Source organism: Pocillopora damicornis, chromosome 2 (assembly GCF_964200805.1).
Source record: "Pocillopora damicornis chromosome 2, jaPocDami1.2, whole genome shotgun sequence".
Lineage (NCBI taxonomy): Eukaryota > Metazoa > Cnidaria > Anthozoa > Scleractinia > Pocilloporidae > Pocillopora > Pocillopora damicornis.
In genome coordinates, this window is record NC_142671.1 from 11743682 (window position 1) to 11762265 (window position 18584).

At 38.9% G+C, this 18584-nt stretch overlaps 2 protein-coding genes across 4 annotated transcripts; both read right to left on the reverse strand.

Moving 5' to 3' along the window:
• Window positions 1-1075: 1075 nt before the first annotated feature.
• On the reverse strand, window positions 1076-6912 carry LOC149049899 (fibroblast growth factor receptor-like). 2 transcript variants are annotated; one of them, XM_089195565.1, is made up of 6 exons: window positions 6626-6912; window positions 4166-4317; window positions 3655-3975; window positions 3045-3386; window positions 2420-2580; window positions 1076-1724 (listed from the first exon to the last, which is right to left on the reverse strand). In XM_089195565.1, exons 2-6 carry the CDS (start codon window positions 4290-4292, stop codon window positions 1662-1664), a joined length of 1014 nt encoding a protein of 337 aa, XP_089051691.1. In that variant the 5' UTR covers window positions 4293-4317; window positions 6626-6912; the 3' UTR covers window positions 1076-1661. The 2 variants fall into 2 exon arrangements, with proteins under 2 accessions (XP_089051691.1, XP_089051692.1); XM_089195566.1 differs by lacking the exon at window positions 6626-6912 and adding an exon at window positions 4427-4546.
• Window positions 6913-10972: 4060 nt separating this feature from the next.
• LOC149049900 (muscle, skeletal receptor tyrosine protein kinase-like) lies at window positions 10973-17242 on the reverse strand. Of its 2 annotated transcripts, XM_089195558.1 has the most exons (7): window positions 17110-17242; window positions 14862-15013; window positions 14370-14690; window positions 13760-14101; window positions 12931-13272; window positions 12306-12466; window positions 10973-11623 (listed from the first exon to the last, which is right to left on the reverse strand). In XM_089195558.1, exons 2-7 carry the CDS (start codon window positions 14986-14988, stop codon window positions 11561-11563), a joined length of 1356 nt encoding a protein of 451 aa, XP_089051684.1. In that variant the 5' UTR covers window positions 14989-15013; window positions 17110-17242; the 3' UTR covers window positions 10973-11560. The 2 variants fall into 2 exon arrangements, with proteins under 2 accessions (XP_089051684.1, XP_089051683.1); XM_089195557.1 differs by lacking the exon at window positions 17110-17242 and having other exon boundaries at window positions 14862-15096.
• Between the last annotated feature and the right edge of the window lie 1342 nt (window positions 17243-18584).

Sequence of the window (18584 nt, forward strand, 5' to 3'; positions counted from 1 at the left end):
GCATGTTCTTTTCTATCAAATGCAGAAGAAATTTTGTCACACAAATCGATAAGCGCAAGGCTAGGAGAGCGATTTTTTCTAAAGCCATATTGATTATCACATAAGACATCGGAGTCACTGAGATAATTCATAATACGGTTGTAAATTATTCGTTCCAAAAACTTTGAAAAGCACGGTAGAACAGAAATAGGTCTGTAGTTGCTGAAGAGAGCTTTGTCACCTGATTTAAAAATAGGTATGACACGAGCAATTTTCAAATCATCCGGAACGATACCAATCATTATATAATATAATATAAATATAATAATATAAATATGACGATCAACCACAAAATTCCATAAACCAGATAACGTTAACCATAATCCAAAAAATCATGTAAGTCATCTGTCAATTCACAAGTTTGCTCACAGAGCACTTTGTTTTGGCTGTCTGAATCAGCCGCCATCTTGAATTTGACCATATATGGTCTGGTGCCCTAATCTCTTTTTCAAGCTCTTTTTGACAGCTTTTACTTAGGTAGTAAAATGATTGGTAAAAGGTACCCGGAGTTACTCTGGTTTTGCTTGCTCTCTCACCATGACAACGATTCACCATGACAACAACGCAAGAAGACCTGGGAAAGAAGGACAAGAGGGAAAGGAGGAAAAAGGGTAGAAAAGGAGATTGGAAGATAAGCAAATAGAGGAGGTTATTTTTTTCGTGTGCTAAGATTATCTCGCGTCAGAAGGCTCCTCAGCAACACTGAATGCTGAACGACCGTGTGCTAATTCAAATCCACTCTACAAATAGAGTTGGTTGGTTGGTAACGTAGGTCTTTTTCCCACATCATCGCTTTCGGAGTTTCATATAAGCTTTATATGGGGCAGCGGTCGACAGCAGTTGATGATGCTGACAAAATCATCAGCTGCTCTACTGTAATTAGAAGTCATCTTATGTTTTTTTCGTTTGGCACGAAAAACGGTAGACTGAAGGCACAGGCTGGCACTACAGGGAGCACGATCTACAAACACCACTTTTGATTGCAGCTTAGTTGCTTATGGTTCGCTTGTACTCTAGCACTACTTCCAAAAACTAATAAGGGATCAATTTTAATTGATTCTACTTGTAGCTACTTTACAATATTTATATTTTGCTAAAAATATTCTATTATTTTAAATATTACAATTTCTAACACTAGAAATTTAATTATGAATTATCTGATAGCATCTTTTTCTCTTATGTCCTGTGTATCACTAACATCGCTAACTCTTGGTTATCCTTATGTTCTGGATTGTTTCGTTCTAACCAGCAGATGAATAAATTAACCTCGTCTATCGGGTATGATCATGAAAAGAGGCAAATCTCAAAACACGAAGGATCCATCATTTCGTCAAATTATGGGCAGAGTTTAAATTGCAGTAAATTTTCTCTCGGAACCACGGAAAAATCGATGATTTACAGTGAGGCAAATGCAAGCAGTACGTGTTTTTCAATCAAGAATTGATTGTCTTTTTCGATCAAAAGAAAACGGTCCTGGCACTTTTGTGATACGCTACGACTCCTACGGGAACTAGAAAAAGACCTGGGTATTAGTGTATTCATGTGCACAGACAGCAAACTAACGGAAACAGATTAGCACTAGGATTCTGCATACGATTCCAAGACGAGAGAGAAATTTGACGCTACTCGATCTGTTTAAACTCGTTCTTTCCCTGCTCACAGTCGTTTGTAGGATGGAAAGTGATCTGCCAACAAATGGAAAAGCATAGAGTATTCATTATTGAGAGTATAGAAAGAAAGACTTATTCAATATTGAGAATGTAGGTAGAAGGACCTCTCATAAAATTGAGAATCTATTATATAGTGTTAGCTCAATCATAAGCTGCTTTTGCATATTTTAAAACCTTGTCGAAAACAAAAACGCTTAGAATCACTGAGCGGACTCCGCGGCTCCCTTACAGGAGGAGAATGATTTGGACGCAACTTAACTTCCTAAAGTGAAGAAGATCGTTTGAACTCCTCTGTGAGTTTCTCAGGGTTTTCTTGAAAGATTGAAGGATGATCGAGAGCCTAGTTAGTACATTTACTATTTAGAAGGAGGGTAAGGTTTGACCATAAACAGGGGATTACATGATTCCCCGAGTTCACATTCCCTTTTTCAGCGGTCAGCATTTGTCGTTCCGATAAAAGGGTGCCGAGAGAGAAAGCTTTGGGAACGTAATTTCTATTCCTAATCTTAACGAATTGCGTTTGTTGGCTCCTACAAAAGATACAGTGATTCTACATTCTATTTGACAATAAGGGTGGTACGGTGAAGCGGGGGGGGGGGGAGGGGGAAGGGAGAAGGCATAGTGGGAAGGTAGGGTGTACAACGATTTGTCAAAAAAGATGGCCTCTTGATTTGGAGAAATTAAAGAGATATTTATACATTAAAACTTACCTTTCCACGGCGTCTGATAGTTCTGAACCAAAACCCCACACATATTCCACCAATGAAGGTACCGATGAAGGTAGCAATTATAGCGTAAGATAAAGTGGAGAAACTAATGTGGGGGGAGGTTGAGCATTTTTCCTTTTCTGACTCTTGGTTTATTTTGGATTCTAAAAGGGAAGTGACAACAGGACATGCTTATTGTGGTGAAAGTATTTCAGAGGCTTAATTAAACCGAAAGACTAACCGGCACTTTCTGACAACTTTGTGCAAAGATCATCCAGTTTCCGTTTCTTCAGTAGGCTCACTATGAGTATGAACTACTACCATACATACAGCCTACTTAGTACGCTGGTAAAGAGAAGGCAAGCTACACATGCAAGCGAGGGCCGACACCCGTAAGTTCTCGCCCGCGCTCGTTGTCATTAAATCACTCACGCTCAGTGCCTCAACATCCTCATATGCAGGGTAGTGCGTCACCAATTTATTAGGGCCCGTGAAGCAGAATAAATTTTACCCTTGGGTTGGACTAAACAGAGGGAAGGAGTGAGAAGTAAAACATTTCTTTGCAATGTTTATTGGCCAAAGTCAACTGAATAAGGCTAAAATTTCCAACAATGTAAGGGAGTCTTACCTAACTCTTTTATGTACAAGAAAGCCACTGGCGATGTCCTCTCACCAGCACTGTTGCTTGCAACGCACTGATATTTGCCATTATCTTCTATCTTCACTTCCGTTATTATCAGCTGACTGTGATTATTTTTGTTATCTGAAACAACCTTGGCTCTCACATTGGATGTTACTGCACATGAATTGTTGTTCTTCATCCATGAGATGGCTGGTGTTGGAAGACCCATGGCAGTACAGTTAAAAGTTACATTGGAGCCAATGAAAGCGCTTTGGTTCTTTGGGTTTTCAACCACCTCAGGAAATAGAAGATGGGGTGCCTTTGTTGTCTCCGGTGGACTTAAGTTTTCTGCAAAATAACCAATCAATAGTACTATGGCACGTAAGTGGAAACTTTGGGGTGAGGGGGGTGGGGGAAGGGAATAATCTTGAAAAGCTTGAATAAATGGAATTTGCAAAAATATCCTGTTTTTCACCTACACTATTGCTGATTTTCGTACCCACCTTTGCTATTTTATTGCAGCAGCCTTTGATGGAGATAGCGAAAAGAAATAACTACGATAATAAATATTTACCTTGCCCAAATTTATTTGTGTTAGGAATAATCTGATTCTTACCTTTAGGGAGAATTTCAATGGATTTTCTTCTGCAGTATCCAGCAAAGTCATTTTCTGCTTCACAAGTGTAGTTCCCGAAGTTTTCTATGATCAGATTCTTAAGAATCAACAGACATTTCAGTTTCTTTGCTAGTCTTGAGTTTTGGCATTTGACTCCAACTGGTCTCCCATGGGGATCATACCACTGAATATACTTGACCCTTCTCCTGGGAAAAAGCACGTCTTCATCCCTTGGTCGTGCTTCACAGGTCAGATTAATGGCTGCTCCGATAGGTTGCGTGTGGTTTAGCGGACTTGAGAAGATTTTAACTTCAGGTATAACTGGACAAGGAAAGAAGTTTATGAGCCACAACTTTGTAAAAACCTGGCTTATCATTAGCAAGTTGGCGGAACATAGAATTCAGTGCGAAAAATTCCCTTCTTGGATGAAGTGTCAACAATTAAAAAAATAAAACTGTCACTGTTGATTATAGTCACAAATGAAAAAGACCTGGGTAATAGTAATACTTACCAGATTTGGTGTTACATGTTGCAGCATAGCCCGTGACTGACGAGAAGTGCAGTAGAGAATTGGCAACAAGAACTTGTAGCAGGATAACCTTTGTTGTTTCTCCTCTCCAGAATGTGTTAACCATCATGATATGCTGTCGAATAGTTTTGTTTCTGGTTCAAAAGAAAGGAAAAAAGGAAAGAACTCCTTGTAACTACAGTTTTCACACTGGGTGTCTTCTTAATGTGCGGCCCTGCACGTACTTTTATTTTAGAAGATTACATTTATAACAAATATCTTGGTACAAGGGCCGTATGCAATGGTGCGAGCAGAGCTGGTAGAAGTCGCACGAGCTTGTGTTGGTCCTTGCAAGATTAAATGTGCAAGAAGACATGATAAAAAAACCAAAAGTGCAATATATGTGATAAAATTGGCTGAGTTTAGGCGAGGCGGATGGGAAAATATTTGGTCTATTTGGTTAGACTACTGAAAAGCCACATTAATTTTTGAAATTGCTTGATATATCTAAACAAACATCTGATATTCGTAGGAAGTTTGAAAGAACCTTTAAGTGTTAACAACCGAGCGATATCAAAGTATGCCCAAAGAAGAGAAGAAGAGAATTGTCCACCAAAAAGCCAAATCAATATTAGGAATCGTTTGACATTTCTAAACCAACATCTGATATTTTCAAGAACTTTTGGAAGAACCTTTACGGCGGAAATTCTGTGAAAATTTCTGACAGCCAGGCATTTAGTCACATCGTTTTGAAATACAGCTATTGTGTGTTTTGAGATAAAAAAATGTTAAACGCCGCTAATTGTTTGGAAAAAACAATTAGCGGCGTCCTCCCATGGGAGACCAGTTGAAGTCACATGCCAAAACTCAAAGAAAACGTCACATCGTTTTGAAATACAGCTATTGTGTGTTTTGATATAAAAAATGTTAAACGCCGCCAATCGTTTGTGATAAGTAGAAAACGTCAATCGTTATATCGTTAGTGCTAGATTTAGCGTAATCAGTGAACTGGAGCCCGAAAAAAAAAATTTTCCACATTTCTATTTCGAAATTAACAATGCTCTCATAAGTAAGCTGGGTCGTAAGTCTGATGCATTTGAAGAATGTAAGTGCATCAATCTGCCCGCGAGTTCGTACGGACGGAAGCGAAGTTTCCTTGTACCGTGTAGTTAGAGCTCTGTTTAGTAAATATGGAGTTCTCTGTCTCTAGTAAGGTTGTTGACGTAATGATGGACGTTGAAGGCATCGGAATTCACAAAGAAGTCAAGAGAGGATGTTCTCATGAAGGGCATACGTATGGAAATGATCCATTTCGGAGAAATGCCAGGATATTAAGTTAAGGCAGATGTCTTTTAAAACGAACTTTGCAACGCTTTTGCCTGTTGTCGAGATGGGTGGTAAGGCTTGAAATATTAAAACAGATCGAAATCAGTAAACCTAGGAAAACGTCCACTGTAATTTTCGAATGGTTCATTGTTAGGTGCTCACTTGTCAGTTGAAGACTGGCTTACTTTCAACCCGTGTTCGTCAGGTTTATCGCCTCGCAACTTAGCAGCCCGAATGGCTATGACTTGTAGCGACTTAGTCCTTGATGGCCGCCAATCGCTCCCTATTTTTTAAGTGTCTTTTTAAGTCGGATGTCTTTTCTCTGAATTAAAACCGGTCCTAAATGTTGTCAATGGTCAAAATAAGCTGAATCGTATGCATTCCCGGACAGGCTAAGACGATTTTAACGGCTCCCTCTAGGAATGGTGATCGAATTAAAAATTCTTTGAATTCATAATCTATCGATAACGTGGTTCGCCCGAGTGAAGATAAAACGTCATTGCTACTCATATTATTAAAGAAAACACCATGTTAGTTCTTTTTATCCACCGCAGACTTTGTTTTAGCTGGTGGCATAAGGTAAACCAAAGCTTACAAACACAAATTGACAAATTTTAGTTTTTTCTTTTCTATTTCAAATTTCATAATAAGACCGATAACATTTCTGCGGGTGAAACAAGACGAAAATGTTGAAACTGTTCAAAATGTGGATGCGTTTAGCAGCTGAACACTCGGCCACCGTCATATTTATTTTAGCTGGCAGAGGCAAAGTAAGAACTTTGGAATGTAAGATATTTTTAAAAACCTATAACGTTATCCTCTAAATTGTCCTTTACTCTTGTAAATAGCCCGAAACAAATTTAATAAGGAGTAAACTTCTCGAAGTTTCTAAATAGGTTACAACTGAAACGTAATACCAGAGAAAGTGTATAAAATTATTTTAACGATTCGGTGACGATATTTAAATAACCCCTTCATTGACATTTCCCTGAAACAAAGGGTCTCTAAACTCAAATCGAGTGAATTGGAAAATCAAGTTAAATACTTAAGCGAAACGTGACTTCTCAACCAGCACTTCTGAAAAACTATCCTTGAAAGCATTTTGTTGTTGTAGCCGACCAAATAACAATAATTTACCTGTATCAAATCGTCCAAACTCTCCTGCAAGCTGTTCCCCAATGTAGTGTTTCGGTAGAGTTAGTGGCTGATCTTCTTGTGGCAGCTCTGTGTTTTTATAGTGTGCTCCTGCCAGCCGCTTCCTTTTTTGTGCTGTTTGAATCAGCCGCCATCTTAAATTTGACCAAATATGGTATGGTACCGTAATCCCTTTTTCAAGCTCTCTCTGACAGCTTTTACATACTTAGGTAATAAAATGATTGGTAAGTGGTACCCAGAGTTACTCTGGTTTTGCTTGCTCTCTCTCTCTAAAAAGAAAACGCGAGAAGTCCTGAGAAGGAGGGACAAGAAAGAAAAGGGGAAAAAAGATAGAAAAAGGATGGGAAAATAAGCAAATAGAGGAGGTTTTTTTTTTTCGTGTGCTAACATTATCTCGCGTCAGAAGGCCCCTCAACAACACTGAATGCTGAACGACCGTGTGCTAATTCAAATCCACCCTACAAATGGAGTTGGTTGGTTGCTAACTTAGGTCTTTTTTCTACATCATCGCTTTTGGAGTTTCATGTAAGCATGAAAACAAACATCTGATATTCGTAGGAAGTTTGAAAGAACCTTTGAGTGTCGACAACCGAGCGATATTAAAGTATGCCCAAAGAAGAGAAGAAGAGAACTGTCCTCCAAAAGCCAAATCAATGTTTGGAATCGCTTGACATTTCTAAACCAATAAATGATATTCTCAAGAACTTTTGGAAGAACCTTTCGGCGGAAATTCTGTGAAAATTTCTGATTACCAGGCATTTAGTGACATCGTTTTGAAATACAGCTATTGTCTGTTTTGATATCAAAAAATGTTAAACGCCGCCAATCGTTTGTGATAAGTAGAAAACGTCAATCGTTATATCGTTAGTGCTAGATTTAGCGTAATCAGTGAACTGGAGCCCGAAAAAAAAATTATCCACATTTCTATTTCGAAATTAACAATGCTCTCATAAGTATGCTGGGACGTAAGTCTGATGCATTTGAAGAATGTAAGGGCATCAATCTGCCCGCGAGTTCGTACAGACGGAAGCGAGGTTTCCCTGTACAGTGTAGTTAGAGCTCTGTTTAGTAAATATGGAGTTCTCTGTCTTATAGTAAGGTTGTTGACGTAACGATGGACGTGGAAGGCAATGGAATTCACTAAGAGGTCAAGAGAGGATGTTCTCATGAAAGGCATACGTATGGAAATGATCCATCTCGGAGAAATGCCAGGATATTAAGCTAAGGCAGATGTCTTTTAAAACGAACTTTGCTACGCTTTTGCTTACTGTCGAGATGGGTGGTAAGGCTTGAAATATTAAAACAGATCAAAATCAGTAAACCTAGGAAAACGTCCACTGTAATTTTCGAATGGTTCATTGTTAGGTGCTCACTTGTCAGTTGAAGACTGGCTTACTTTCAACCCGTGTTCGTCAGGTTTATCGCCTCGCAATTTAGCAACCCGAATGGCTATGACTTGTAGCGACTTCGTTCTTGATGGCCGCCAATCGCTCCCTATTGTTTTGGTGTCTTTTTAAGTCGGATGTCTTTTCTCTGAATTAAAACCGGTCCTAAATGTTGTCAATGGTCAAAATAAGCTGAATCGTATGCATTCCCGGACAGGCTAAGACGATTTTAACGGCTCCCTCTAGGAATGGTGATCGAATTAAAAATTCTTTGAATTCATAATCTATCGATAACGTGGTTCGGCCGAGTGAAGATAAAATGTCATTGCTACTCATATTATTAAAGAAAATACCATGTTAGTTCTTTCTATCCGCCGCAGACTTTGTTTGGGCTGGCGGTATACGGTAAACTAAAGCATACAAACACAAATTGACAAATTTTAGTTTTTTCTTTCCGTTCAAATTTTATAATAAGACCGATAACATTTCTGTTTAAAATGTGGATGCGTTTAGCAGCTGAACATTCGGCTACCGTCATATTTATTTTAGCTGGCAGAGGCAAAGTAAGAACTTTGGCATGTAAAATATTTCTAAAAACCTACAACGTTGTCCTCTAAGTTAACCTTGACCCTTGTAAATAGCTTGAACAAATTTAATAAGGAGGAAACTTCTCGAAGTTTCTAAATAGGTTACAACTGAAACGTAATACCAGAGAAAGTGTATAATATTATTTTAACGATTCGGTGACGATATTTAAATAACCCCTTCATTGACATTTCCCTGAAACTAAAGGTCTCTAAACTCAAATCGAGTGAATTGGAAAATCAAGTTAAATACTTAAGCGAAACGTGACTTCTCAACCAGCACTTCTGAAAAACGACCCTTGAAAGCATTTTGTTGTTGTAGCCGACCAAATAGCAATAATTTACCTGTATCAAATCGTCCAAACTCTCCTGCAAGCTGTTCTCCAATGTGGTGTTTCGGCTGAGTTAGTAGCTCATCTTCCTGTGGCAGCTCAGGGTTTTTATAGTGTGCTCCTTCCAGCCGCTTGCTTTTTGACTCGTGAATTTCGTGCATGCGCTAGAGCGAGTTGTAGATATGATGTGGAGAATGGCACTCGCTCGCTCGCTCGATTGGTCGATTCCTTTAAATTTTTTTTGGACTTTAGGCTTTTAAGTGCATTTGATAGTTTTGGCTTGTAATGAACGAACGAAGTGGCGACCTTTGTTGCTAAGAACAGAGGTGAGGTGAAAAAGAAGCCAATGATAATCTTAAAAGAGTTTATTTTTTTTCGTTTTAGTTTCAACAAGCGGCGCTAGCGACTGGCAGGCGTGCGAAGATTCACACTGAAATAAGAGAACAACCTTCGTTTTTCATAAAATTGTAATTTAGAATCCTTGAACTTAAAAACAATCCGAAGATTCATTAAAAATATTACTTACTCCAAAGCGCCCGGAGTCTACAGGTGTTCAAAAGCTTTTTCTGTTATGGCGTGAGATTGGGGACAAATTCGATCTTTACATTTCGTATCGTGTGTTTTTTCTGCGTAAAGCAACAGAAGGTGCCGGCGACTGACGAAATTACAGGTTAACGAGAAAATCAAGTAACACCAAGACAAATAATTTTGGCTACCGATTTTCAGGGAATTTTTAAAGAACAATTTTCTTTTAAGTTTCAAGACAATTTGAAGATTCAAAATAAATACCACGTACTAAAATGCGAAAGTTATGCTCTACCAATTGATAAATAGGCCTGAAATGAAATTCTATCTTGTTTTTGATTATACGTTGCCTAGCACGTGACCAAAATCTACCCAGGCGGAAATCCAAAATGACGGTGGCAGTCTGGGCTTAGCTATATCACTCAAAACCCGTTCCCGTTTGTCTCATTTGAGGGACAGAGGGAATAGACAGTAAATTTCACTTTTCACCCACATTTATTTCCAACCTTTTCTTTTGAAGCAGAAACAAAAATGATATATGTTTAAAACACATGACATCATCCACCCTTGTCAAATGTCATAGCAGGATCATTTCAATTGTAATGCCTTCTTATCCCAACTTTACTTTGTTTCTTTGCTACATTAGCGAACACTGAACTACTGCTCGTACTCTAATATAAATATGACAATCAACCACAAAATTCCATAAACCAGATAACGTTAACCATAATCCAAAAAATCATGTAAGTCATCTGACAATTCACAAGTTTGCTCACAGAGCACTTTGTTTTGGCTGTCTGAATCAGCCGCCATCTTGAATTTGACCATATATGGTCTGGTGCCCTAATCTCTTTTTCAAGCTCTTTTTGACAGCTTTTACTTAGGTAGTAAAATGATTGGTAAAAGGTACCCGGAGTTACTCTGGTTTTGCTAGCTCTCTCACCATGACAGCAATTCACCATGACAACAACGCGAGAAGACCTGGGAAAGAAGGACAAGAGGGAAAGGAGGAAAAAGGGTAGAAAAGGAGATTGGAAGATAAGCAAATAGAAGAGGTTATTTTTTTCGTGTGCTAAGATTATCTCGAGTCAGAAGGCCCCTCAACAACACTGAATGCTGAACGACCGTGTGCTAATTCAAATCCACTCCATAAATGGAGTTGGTTGGTTGCTAACTTAGGTGTTTTTCCCACATCATCGCTTTCGGAGTTTCATATAAGCTTTATATAGGGCAGCGGTTGACAGTAGTCGATGATGCTGACAAATCATCAGCTGCTCTACTGTAATTAGAAGTCATCTTATGTTTTTTCGTTTGGCGCGAAAAACGGTAGACTAAAGGCACTGGCTGGCATTACAGGGAGCAAGATCCCTGATCAACGCTATCAAGGCAAGACGAACTTGTAATTAAACAATTGATACAAGGAAAGGAAGATCCACAAACACCACTTTTGATTGCAGCTTAGTTGCTTATGGTTCACTTGTACTCTAGCACTACTTCCAAAAATTAACAAGGGATCAATTTTAATTGATTCTACTTGTAGCTACTTTACAATATTTATATTTTGCTAAAAATATTCTATTATTTTAAATATTACTATTTCTAACACCAGAAATTTAATTATCAATTATCTGATAGCATCTTTTTCTCTAATGTCCTGTGTATCACTAACATCGCTAACTCTTGGTTATCCTTATGTTCTGGATTGTTTCTTTCTAACCAGCAGATGAATAGATTAACCTCGTCTATCGGGTATGATCATGAAAAGAGGCAAATCTCAAAACACGAAGGATCCATCATTTCGTCAAATTATGGGCAGAGTTTAAATTGCAGTAAATTTTCTCTCGGAACCACGGAAAAATCGATGATTTACAATAAGGCAAATGCAAGCAGTAAGTGTTTTTCAATCAAGAATTGATTGTTTTTTTCGATCAAAAGAAAACGGTCCTGGCACTTTTGTGATACGCTACGACTCTTACGAGAACTAGGAAGACCTGGGTATTAGTGTATCCATATGCACGTACTGCAAACTAACTCAAACAGATAAGCACTAGGATTCTGCATACGATTCCAAGACGAGAGAGAAACTTGAAGCTACTTGATCTGTTTAAATTCGTTCATTTCCTGCTCACAGTCGTCTGCAGAATGGAAAGTGATCTGCCAACAAATGGAAAAGCGTAGAGTATTCATTATTGAGAGCATAGAAAGAAAGACTTACTCAATATTGAGAATGTAGGCGGAGGGACCTCTCTCGTAAAATTGAGAATCTATTATATAGTGTTAGCTCAATCATAGGCTGCGTTTGCATATTTTAAAACCTTAAAACGCTTAGAATCATTAAGCGGACTCCGCGGCTCCCTTACAGGAGGAGGATGATTTGGACGAAACTTAACTTCCTGAAGTGAAGAACGTCGTTTGAACTCCTCTCTGAGTTTCTCAGGGTTTTCTTGAAGGAGTAGAAGGATGATCGAGAGCTTAGTTAGTGCATTTACTATTAAGAAGGAGGGTAAGGTTTGACCATAAACAGGGGATTACATGATTCCCCGAGTTCACATTCCCTTTTTCAGCGACCAGCACCTGTCGTTCCGATAAAATGGTGCCGAGAGAGAAAGCCTTAGGGAACGTAATATCTATTCCTAATCTTAACGAATTGCGTTTGTTGGTTCCTACAAAAGATACAGTGATTCTACATTCTATTTGACAATAAGGGTGGCACGGTGAAGGGGGGGGGGGGGAAGGGAGAAGGCATAGTGGGAAAGTAGGGTGTACAACGATTTGTCAAAAGAGATGGCCTCTTGATTTGGAGAAATTAAAGAGATATTTATACATTAAAACTTACCTTTCCACGGCGTCTGATAGTTCTGAACCAAAACCCCACACATGTTCCACCAATGAAGGTACCGACGAAGGTAGCAATTATAGCGTAAGATAAAGTGGAGAAACTAATGTGGGGGGAGGTTGAGCATTTTTCCTTTTCTGACTCTTGGTTTATTTTGGATTCTAAAAGGGAAGTGACAACAAGACATGCTTACTGTGGTGAAAGTATTTCAGAGGCTTAATTAAACCGAAAGACTAACCAGTACTTTCTGACAACTTTGTGCAAAGATCATCCAGTTTCAGTTTCTTCAGTAGGCTCACTATGAGTATGAACTACTACCATACATCCAGCCTACTTAGTACGCTCTTAAAGAGAAGGCAAGATACACGTGCACGCGAGGGTCGACACCCGTAAATTCTCGCCCGCGCTCATTGTCATTAAATCACTCGCGCTCAGTGCCTCAACATCCTCATATGCAGGGTAGTGCGTCACCAACCTATTAGGGCCCCTGAAGCAGAATAAATTTTAGCCTAGGGTTGGACTAAACAGAGAGAAGGAGTGAGAAGTAAAACATTTCTTTGCAATGTTTATTGGCGAAAGTCAACTGAATAAAGCTAAAATTTCCAACAATGTAAGGGAGTCTTACCTAACTCTTTTATGTACAAGAAGGCCGCTGACGATGTCCTCTCACCAGCACTGTTGCTTGCAACGCACTGATATGTGCCATTATCTTCTATCTTCACTTCCGTTATCATCAGCTGACTGTGATTATTTTTGTTATCTGAAACAACCCTGGCTCTCACATTGGATGTTACTGCATATGAATTGTTGTTCTTCATCCATGAGATGGCTGGTGTTGGAAGACCCATGGCAGTACAGTTAAAAGTTACATTGGAGCCAATGAAAGCGCTATGGTTCTTTGGGTTTTCAACCACCTTAGGAAATAGAAGATGGGGTGCCCTTGTTGTCTCAGGTGGACTTAAGTTTTCTGCAAAATAACCAATCAATAGTACTATGGCAAGTAAGTGGAAACTTTGGGGTGAGGGGGGTAGGGGAAGGGAATAATCTTGAAAAGCTTGAATAAATGGAATTTGCAAAAATATCCTGTTTTTCACCTACACTATTGCTGATTTCCGTACCCGCCTTTGCTATGAGTATGAACTACTACCGTACATCCAGCCTACTTAGTACGCTGGTAAAGAGAAGGCAAGTTACACGTGCACGCTAGGGCCGACACCTGTAAGTTCTCGTCCGCGCTCATTGTCATTAAATCACTCGCGCTCAGTGCCTCGACATCCTCATATGCAGGGTAGTGCGTCACCAACTTATTAGGGCCCCTGAAGCAGAATAAATTTTAGCCTAGGGTTGGACTAAACAGAGAGAAAGAGTGAGAAGTAAAACATTTCTTTGCAATGTTTATTGGCCAAAGTCAACTGAATAAGGCTAAAATTTCCAACAATGTAAGGGAGTCTTACCTAACTCTTTTATGTACAAGAAAGCCACTGACGATGTCCTCTCACCAGCACTGTTGCTTGCAACGCACTGATATTTGCCATTATCTTCTATCTTCACTTCCGTTATTATCAGCTGACTGTGATTATTTTTGTTATCTGAAACAACCCTGGCTCTCACATTGGATGTTACTGCATATGAATTGTTGTTCTTCATCCATGAGATGGCTGGTGTTGGAAGACCCATGGCAGTACAGTTAAAAGTTACATTGGAGCCAATGAAAGCGCTATGGTTCTTTGGGTTTTCAACCACCTTAGGAAATAGAAGATGGGGTGCCCTTGTTGTCTCAGGTGGACTTAAGTTTTCTGCAAAATAACCAATCAATAGTACTATGGCAAGTAAGTGGAAACTTTGGGGTGAGGGGGGTAGGGGAAGGGTATAATCTTGAAAAGCTTGAATAAATGGAATTTGCAAAAATATCCTGTTTTTCACCTACACTATTGCTGATTTCCGTATCCACCTTTGCTATTTTATTGCAACAGCCTTTGATGGAGATAGCGAAAAGAAATAACTACGATAATAAATATTTACCCTGCCCAAATTTATTTGTGTTAGGAATAATCTGATTCTTACCCTTAGGGAGAATTTCAATGGATTTTCTTCTGCAGTATCCAGCATAGTCATTTTCTGCTTCACAAGTGTAGTTCCCGAAGTTTTCTACGGTCAGATTCTTAAGAATTAACAGACATTTCAGTTTCTTTACTAGTCTTGCGTTTTGGCATTTGACTCCAACAGGTCTCCCATGGGGATCATACCACAGAATATACTTGACCCATCTCCTGGGAAGAAGCGCGTCTTCTTCCCTTGGTCGCGCTTCACAGGTCAGATTAATGGCTGCTCCGATAGGTTGCTTGCGGTCTGGCGGACTTGAGAAGATTTTAACTTCAGGTATAACTGGACAAGGAAAGAAGTTTATGAGCCACAAATTTGTAAAAACCTGGCTTATCATTAGCAAGTTGGCGAAAAATTGCCTTCCTGAATGAAGTGTCAACAATTAAAAGAATAAAACTGTCACTGATGATTATATTCATAAATGAAAAAGACCTGGGTAATAGTAATACTTACCAGATTTGGTGTTACATGTTGCAGCATCGCCCGTGACTGACGAGAAGTGCAGTAGAGAATTGGCAACAAGAACTTGTAGCAGGATAACCTTTGTTGTGTCTCCTCTCCAGAATGTGTTAACCATCATGATATGCTGTCGAATAGTTTTGTTTCTGGTTCAAAAGAAAGGAAAAAAGGAAAGAACTCCATGTAACTCCAGTTTTCATACTGGGTGTCTTCTTAATGTGCGGCCCTGCACGTACTTTTATTTTAGAAGATTACATTTATAACAAATATCTTGGTACAAGGGCCGTATGCAATGGTGCGAGCAGAGCTTGTAAAAGTTGCAGGAGCTTGTGTTGGTCCTTGCAAGATTAAATGTGCAAGAAGACATGATAAAAAAACCAAAAGTGCAATATATGTGATAAAATTTGCTGAGTTTAGGCGAGGCGGATGGGAAAATATTTGGTCTATTTGGTTGGACCACTGAAAGGCCACATTAATTTTTGGAATTGCTTGATATATCTAAACAAACATCTGATATTCATCCTTTGAGTGTCGACAACCGAGCGATATTAAAGTATGCTCAAGCTCGAAGAATCTGTCCACCAAAAAGCCAAATCAATATTTGGAATCGCTTGACATTTCTAAACCAACATCTGATATTCTCGAGAAATTTTGGAAGAACCTTTGAGTGGAAATTCTGTGAAAATTTCTGACAGCCGGGCATTAAGTCACATCGTTTTGAAATACAGCTATTGTGTGTTTTGATATCAAAAAATGTTAAATGCCACCGATCATTTGTGATAAGTAGAAAACGTCAATCGTTATATATCGTTAGCGCTAGATTTAGCGTAATCAGTGAACTGGAGCCCGGCAAAAAAATTATCCACATTTCTATTTCGAAATGAACAATGCTTTCAAAAGTAAGCTGGGACGTAAGTCTGATGCAGTTGAAGAATGTAAGTACATCAATCTGCCCGCAAGTTCGTACGGTCGGAAGCGAAGTTAGTTAGAGCTCTGTTTAGTAAATATGGAGTTCTTTGTCTTATAGGAAGGTTGTTGACGTGATGATGGACGTTGAAGGCATCGGAATCCACAAAGACGTCAAGAGAGGATGTTCTCATGAAAGGCATACGTATGGAAATGATCCGTTTCGGAGAAATGCCAGGATATTAAGCTAAGGCAGATGTCTTTTAAAATGAACTTTGCAACGCTTTTGCCTGTTATCGAGATGGGTGGTAAGGCTTGAAATATTAAAACAGATCTAAATCAGTAAACCTAGGAAAACGTCCACTGTAATTTTCGAATGGTTCATTGTTAGGTGCTGACTTGTCAGTTGAAGACTGGCTTGCTTTCAACTCGCGTTCGTCAGGTTTATCGCCTCGCAACTTACCAGCCCGAATGGCTATGACTTGTAGCGACTTCGTCATTGATGGCCGCCAATCGCTCCCTATTGTTTTGGTGTCTTTTTAAGTCGGATGTCTTTTCTTTGAATTAAAACCGGTCCTAAATGTTGTCAATGGTCAAAATTAGCTGAATCGTATGCATTCCCGGACAGGCTAAGACGATTTTAACAGCTCCCTCGAGGGATGATTATCGAACTAAAAATTCTTTAAATTCATAATCTATCGATAACGTGGTTCGGCCGAGTGAAGAAAAATGTCATTGATACTCATATTATTAAAGAAAATACCATGTTAGTTCTTTCTATCCACCGCAGACTTTGTTTGGGCTGACGGTAAACCAAAGCATACAAACACAAATTGACAAATTTTAGTTTTTTCTTTCCGTTCCAATTTCATGATAAGACCGATAACATTTCTGTTTAAAATGTGGATGCGTTTAGCAGCTGAACATTCGGCCACCGTCATATTTATTTTAGCTGGCAGAGGCAAAGTAAGAACTTTGGCATGTAAAATATTTTAAAAAAACCTATAACGTTGTCCTCTAAGTTAACCTTGACCCTTGTAAATAGCTTGAAACAAATTTAATAAGGAGGAAACTTCTCGAAGTTTCTAAATAGGTTACAACTGAAACGTAATACCAGAGAAAGTGTATAATATTATTTTAACGATTCGGTGACGATATTTAAATAACCCCTTCATTGACATTTCCCTGAAACTAAGCCGGTCTCTGAACTCAAATCGAGTGAATTGGAAAATCAAGTTAAATACTTAAGCGAAACGTGACTTCTCAACCAGCACTTCTGAAAAACTACCCTTGAAAGCATTTTCTTGTTGTAGCCGACCAAATAACAATAATTTACCTGTATCAAATCGTCCAAACTCTCCTGCAAGCTGTTCCCCAACGTGGTGTTTCGGCTGAGTTAGTAGCTCATCTTCCTGTGGCAGCTCGGAGTTTTTATAGTGTGCTCCTTCAAGCCGCTTCCTTTTTAACTCGTGAATTGCGCGCATGCGCAAGAGCGAGTTGTAGATATGATGTGGAGAATGGCACTCGCTCGCTCGCTCGCTCGATTGGTCGATTCCTTTAAATTTTTTTGGACTTTAGGCTTTTGAGTGCATTTGATAGTTTTGGCTGGTAATAAACAAACGAAGTGGCGACCTTTGTTGCTAAGAACAGTGGTGAGGTGAAAAAGAAGCCAATGATAATCTTAAAAGAGTTTATTTTTTTTCGTTTTAGTTTCAACAAGCGGCGCTAGCGACTGGTAGGCGTGCGAAGATTCACACTGAAATAAGAAAACAACCTTGTTTTTCATGAAATTGTAATTTACAGTCCTTGAACTTGAAAAGTATCCGAAGATTCATTAAAAATATTACTTACTCCAAAGCGCTCGGAGTCTACAGGTGTTCAAAAGCTTTTTCTGTTATGGCGTGAGATTGGGGACAAAATCGATCATTACATTTCGTATCGTGTGTTTTTTCTGCGTGAAGCAACAGAAGGTGCCGGCGACTGACCAAATTACAGGTTAACGAGAAAACAAGTAACACCAAGACAAATAATTTTGGCTACCGATTTTCAGGGAATTTTTAAAGAACAATTTTCTTTTAAGTTTCAAGACAATTTGAAGATTCAAAATAAATACTACGTACTAAAATGCGAAAGTTATACTCTACCAATTGATAAATAGGCCTGAAATGAAATTCTATCTTGTTTTTGATTATACGTTGCCTAGCACGTGACCAAAATCTACCCAGGCGGAAATCCAAAATGACGGTGGCAGTCTTGGCTTAGTTATATCACTCAAAACCCGTTCCAGTTTGTCTTGTTTGAGGGACAGAGGGAATAGACAGTAAATTTCACTTTTCACCCACATTTATTTCCAACCTTTTCTTGTGAAGCAGAAACAAAAATGATATATGTTTAAAACATATGACATCATCCACCCTTGTCAAATGTCATAGCATGATCATTTCAATTGTAATGCCTTCTTATCCCAACTTTACTTTGTTTCTTTGCTACATTAGCGAACACTGAACTACTGCTCGTACTCTAATTTAAATATGAAAATCAACCACAAAATTCCATAAGCCAGATAACGTTAACCATAATCCAAAAAATCATGTAAGTCATCTGTCAATTCACAAGTTTGCTCACAGAGCACTTTGTTTTGGCTGTCTGAATCAGCCGCCATCTTGAATTTGACCATATATGGTCTGGTGCCCTAATCTCTTTTTCAAGCTCTTTTTGACAGCTTTTACTTAGGTAGTAAAATGATTGGTAAAAGGTACCCGGAGTTACTCTGGTTTTGCTTGCTCTCTCACCATGACAACGATTCACCAT

Coding starts and splice junctions, on each gene's coding strand:
- LOC149049899 (XM_089195565.1), bottom strand. CDS start 4,292: ATGATGGTTAACACATTCTGGAGAGGAGAAACAACAAAGGTTATCCTG. Junction 3,976..4,165: donor AACATGTAACACCAAATCTG/GTAAGTATTACT, acceptor TTCCTTGTCCAG/TTATACCTGAAGTTAAAATC. Junction 2,581..3,044: donor CTTGTACATAAAAGAGTTAG/GTAAGACTCCCT, acceptor CTTCCCTTTTAG/AATCCAAAATAAACCAAGAG.
- LOC149049900 (XM_089195558.1), bottom strand. CDS start 14,988: ATGATGGTTAACACATTCTGGAGAGGAGACACAACAAAGGTTATCCTG. Junction 14,691..14,861: donor AACATGTAACACCAAATCTG/GTAAGTATTACT, acceptor TTCCTTGTCCAG/TTATACCTGAAGTTAAAATC. Junction 12,467..12,930: donor CTTGTACATAAAAGAGTTAG/GTAAGACTCCCT, acceptor CTTCCCTTTTAG/AATCCAAAATAAACCAAGAG.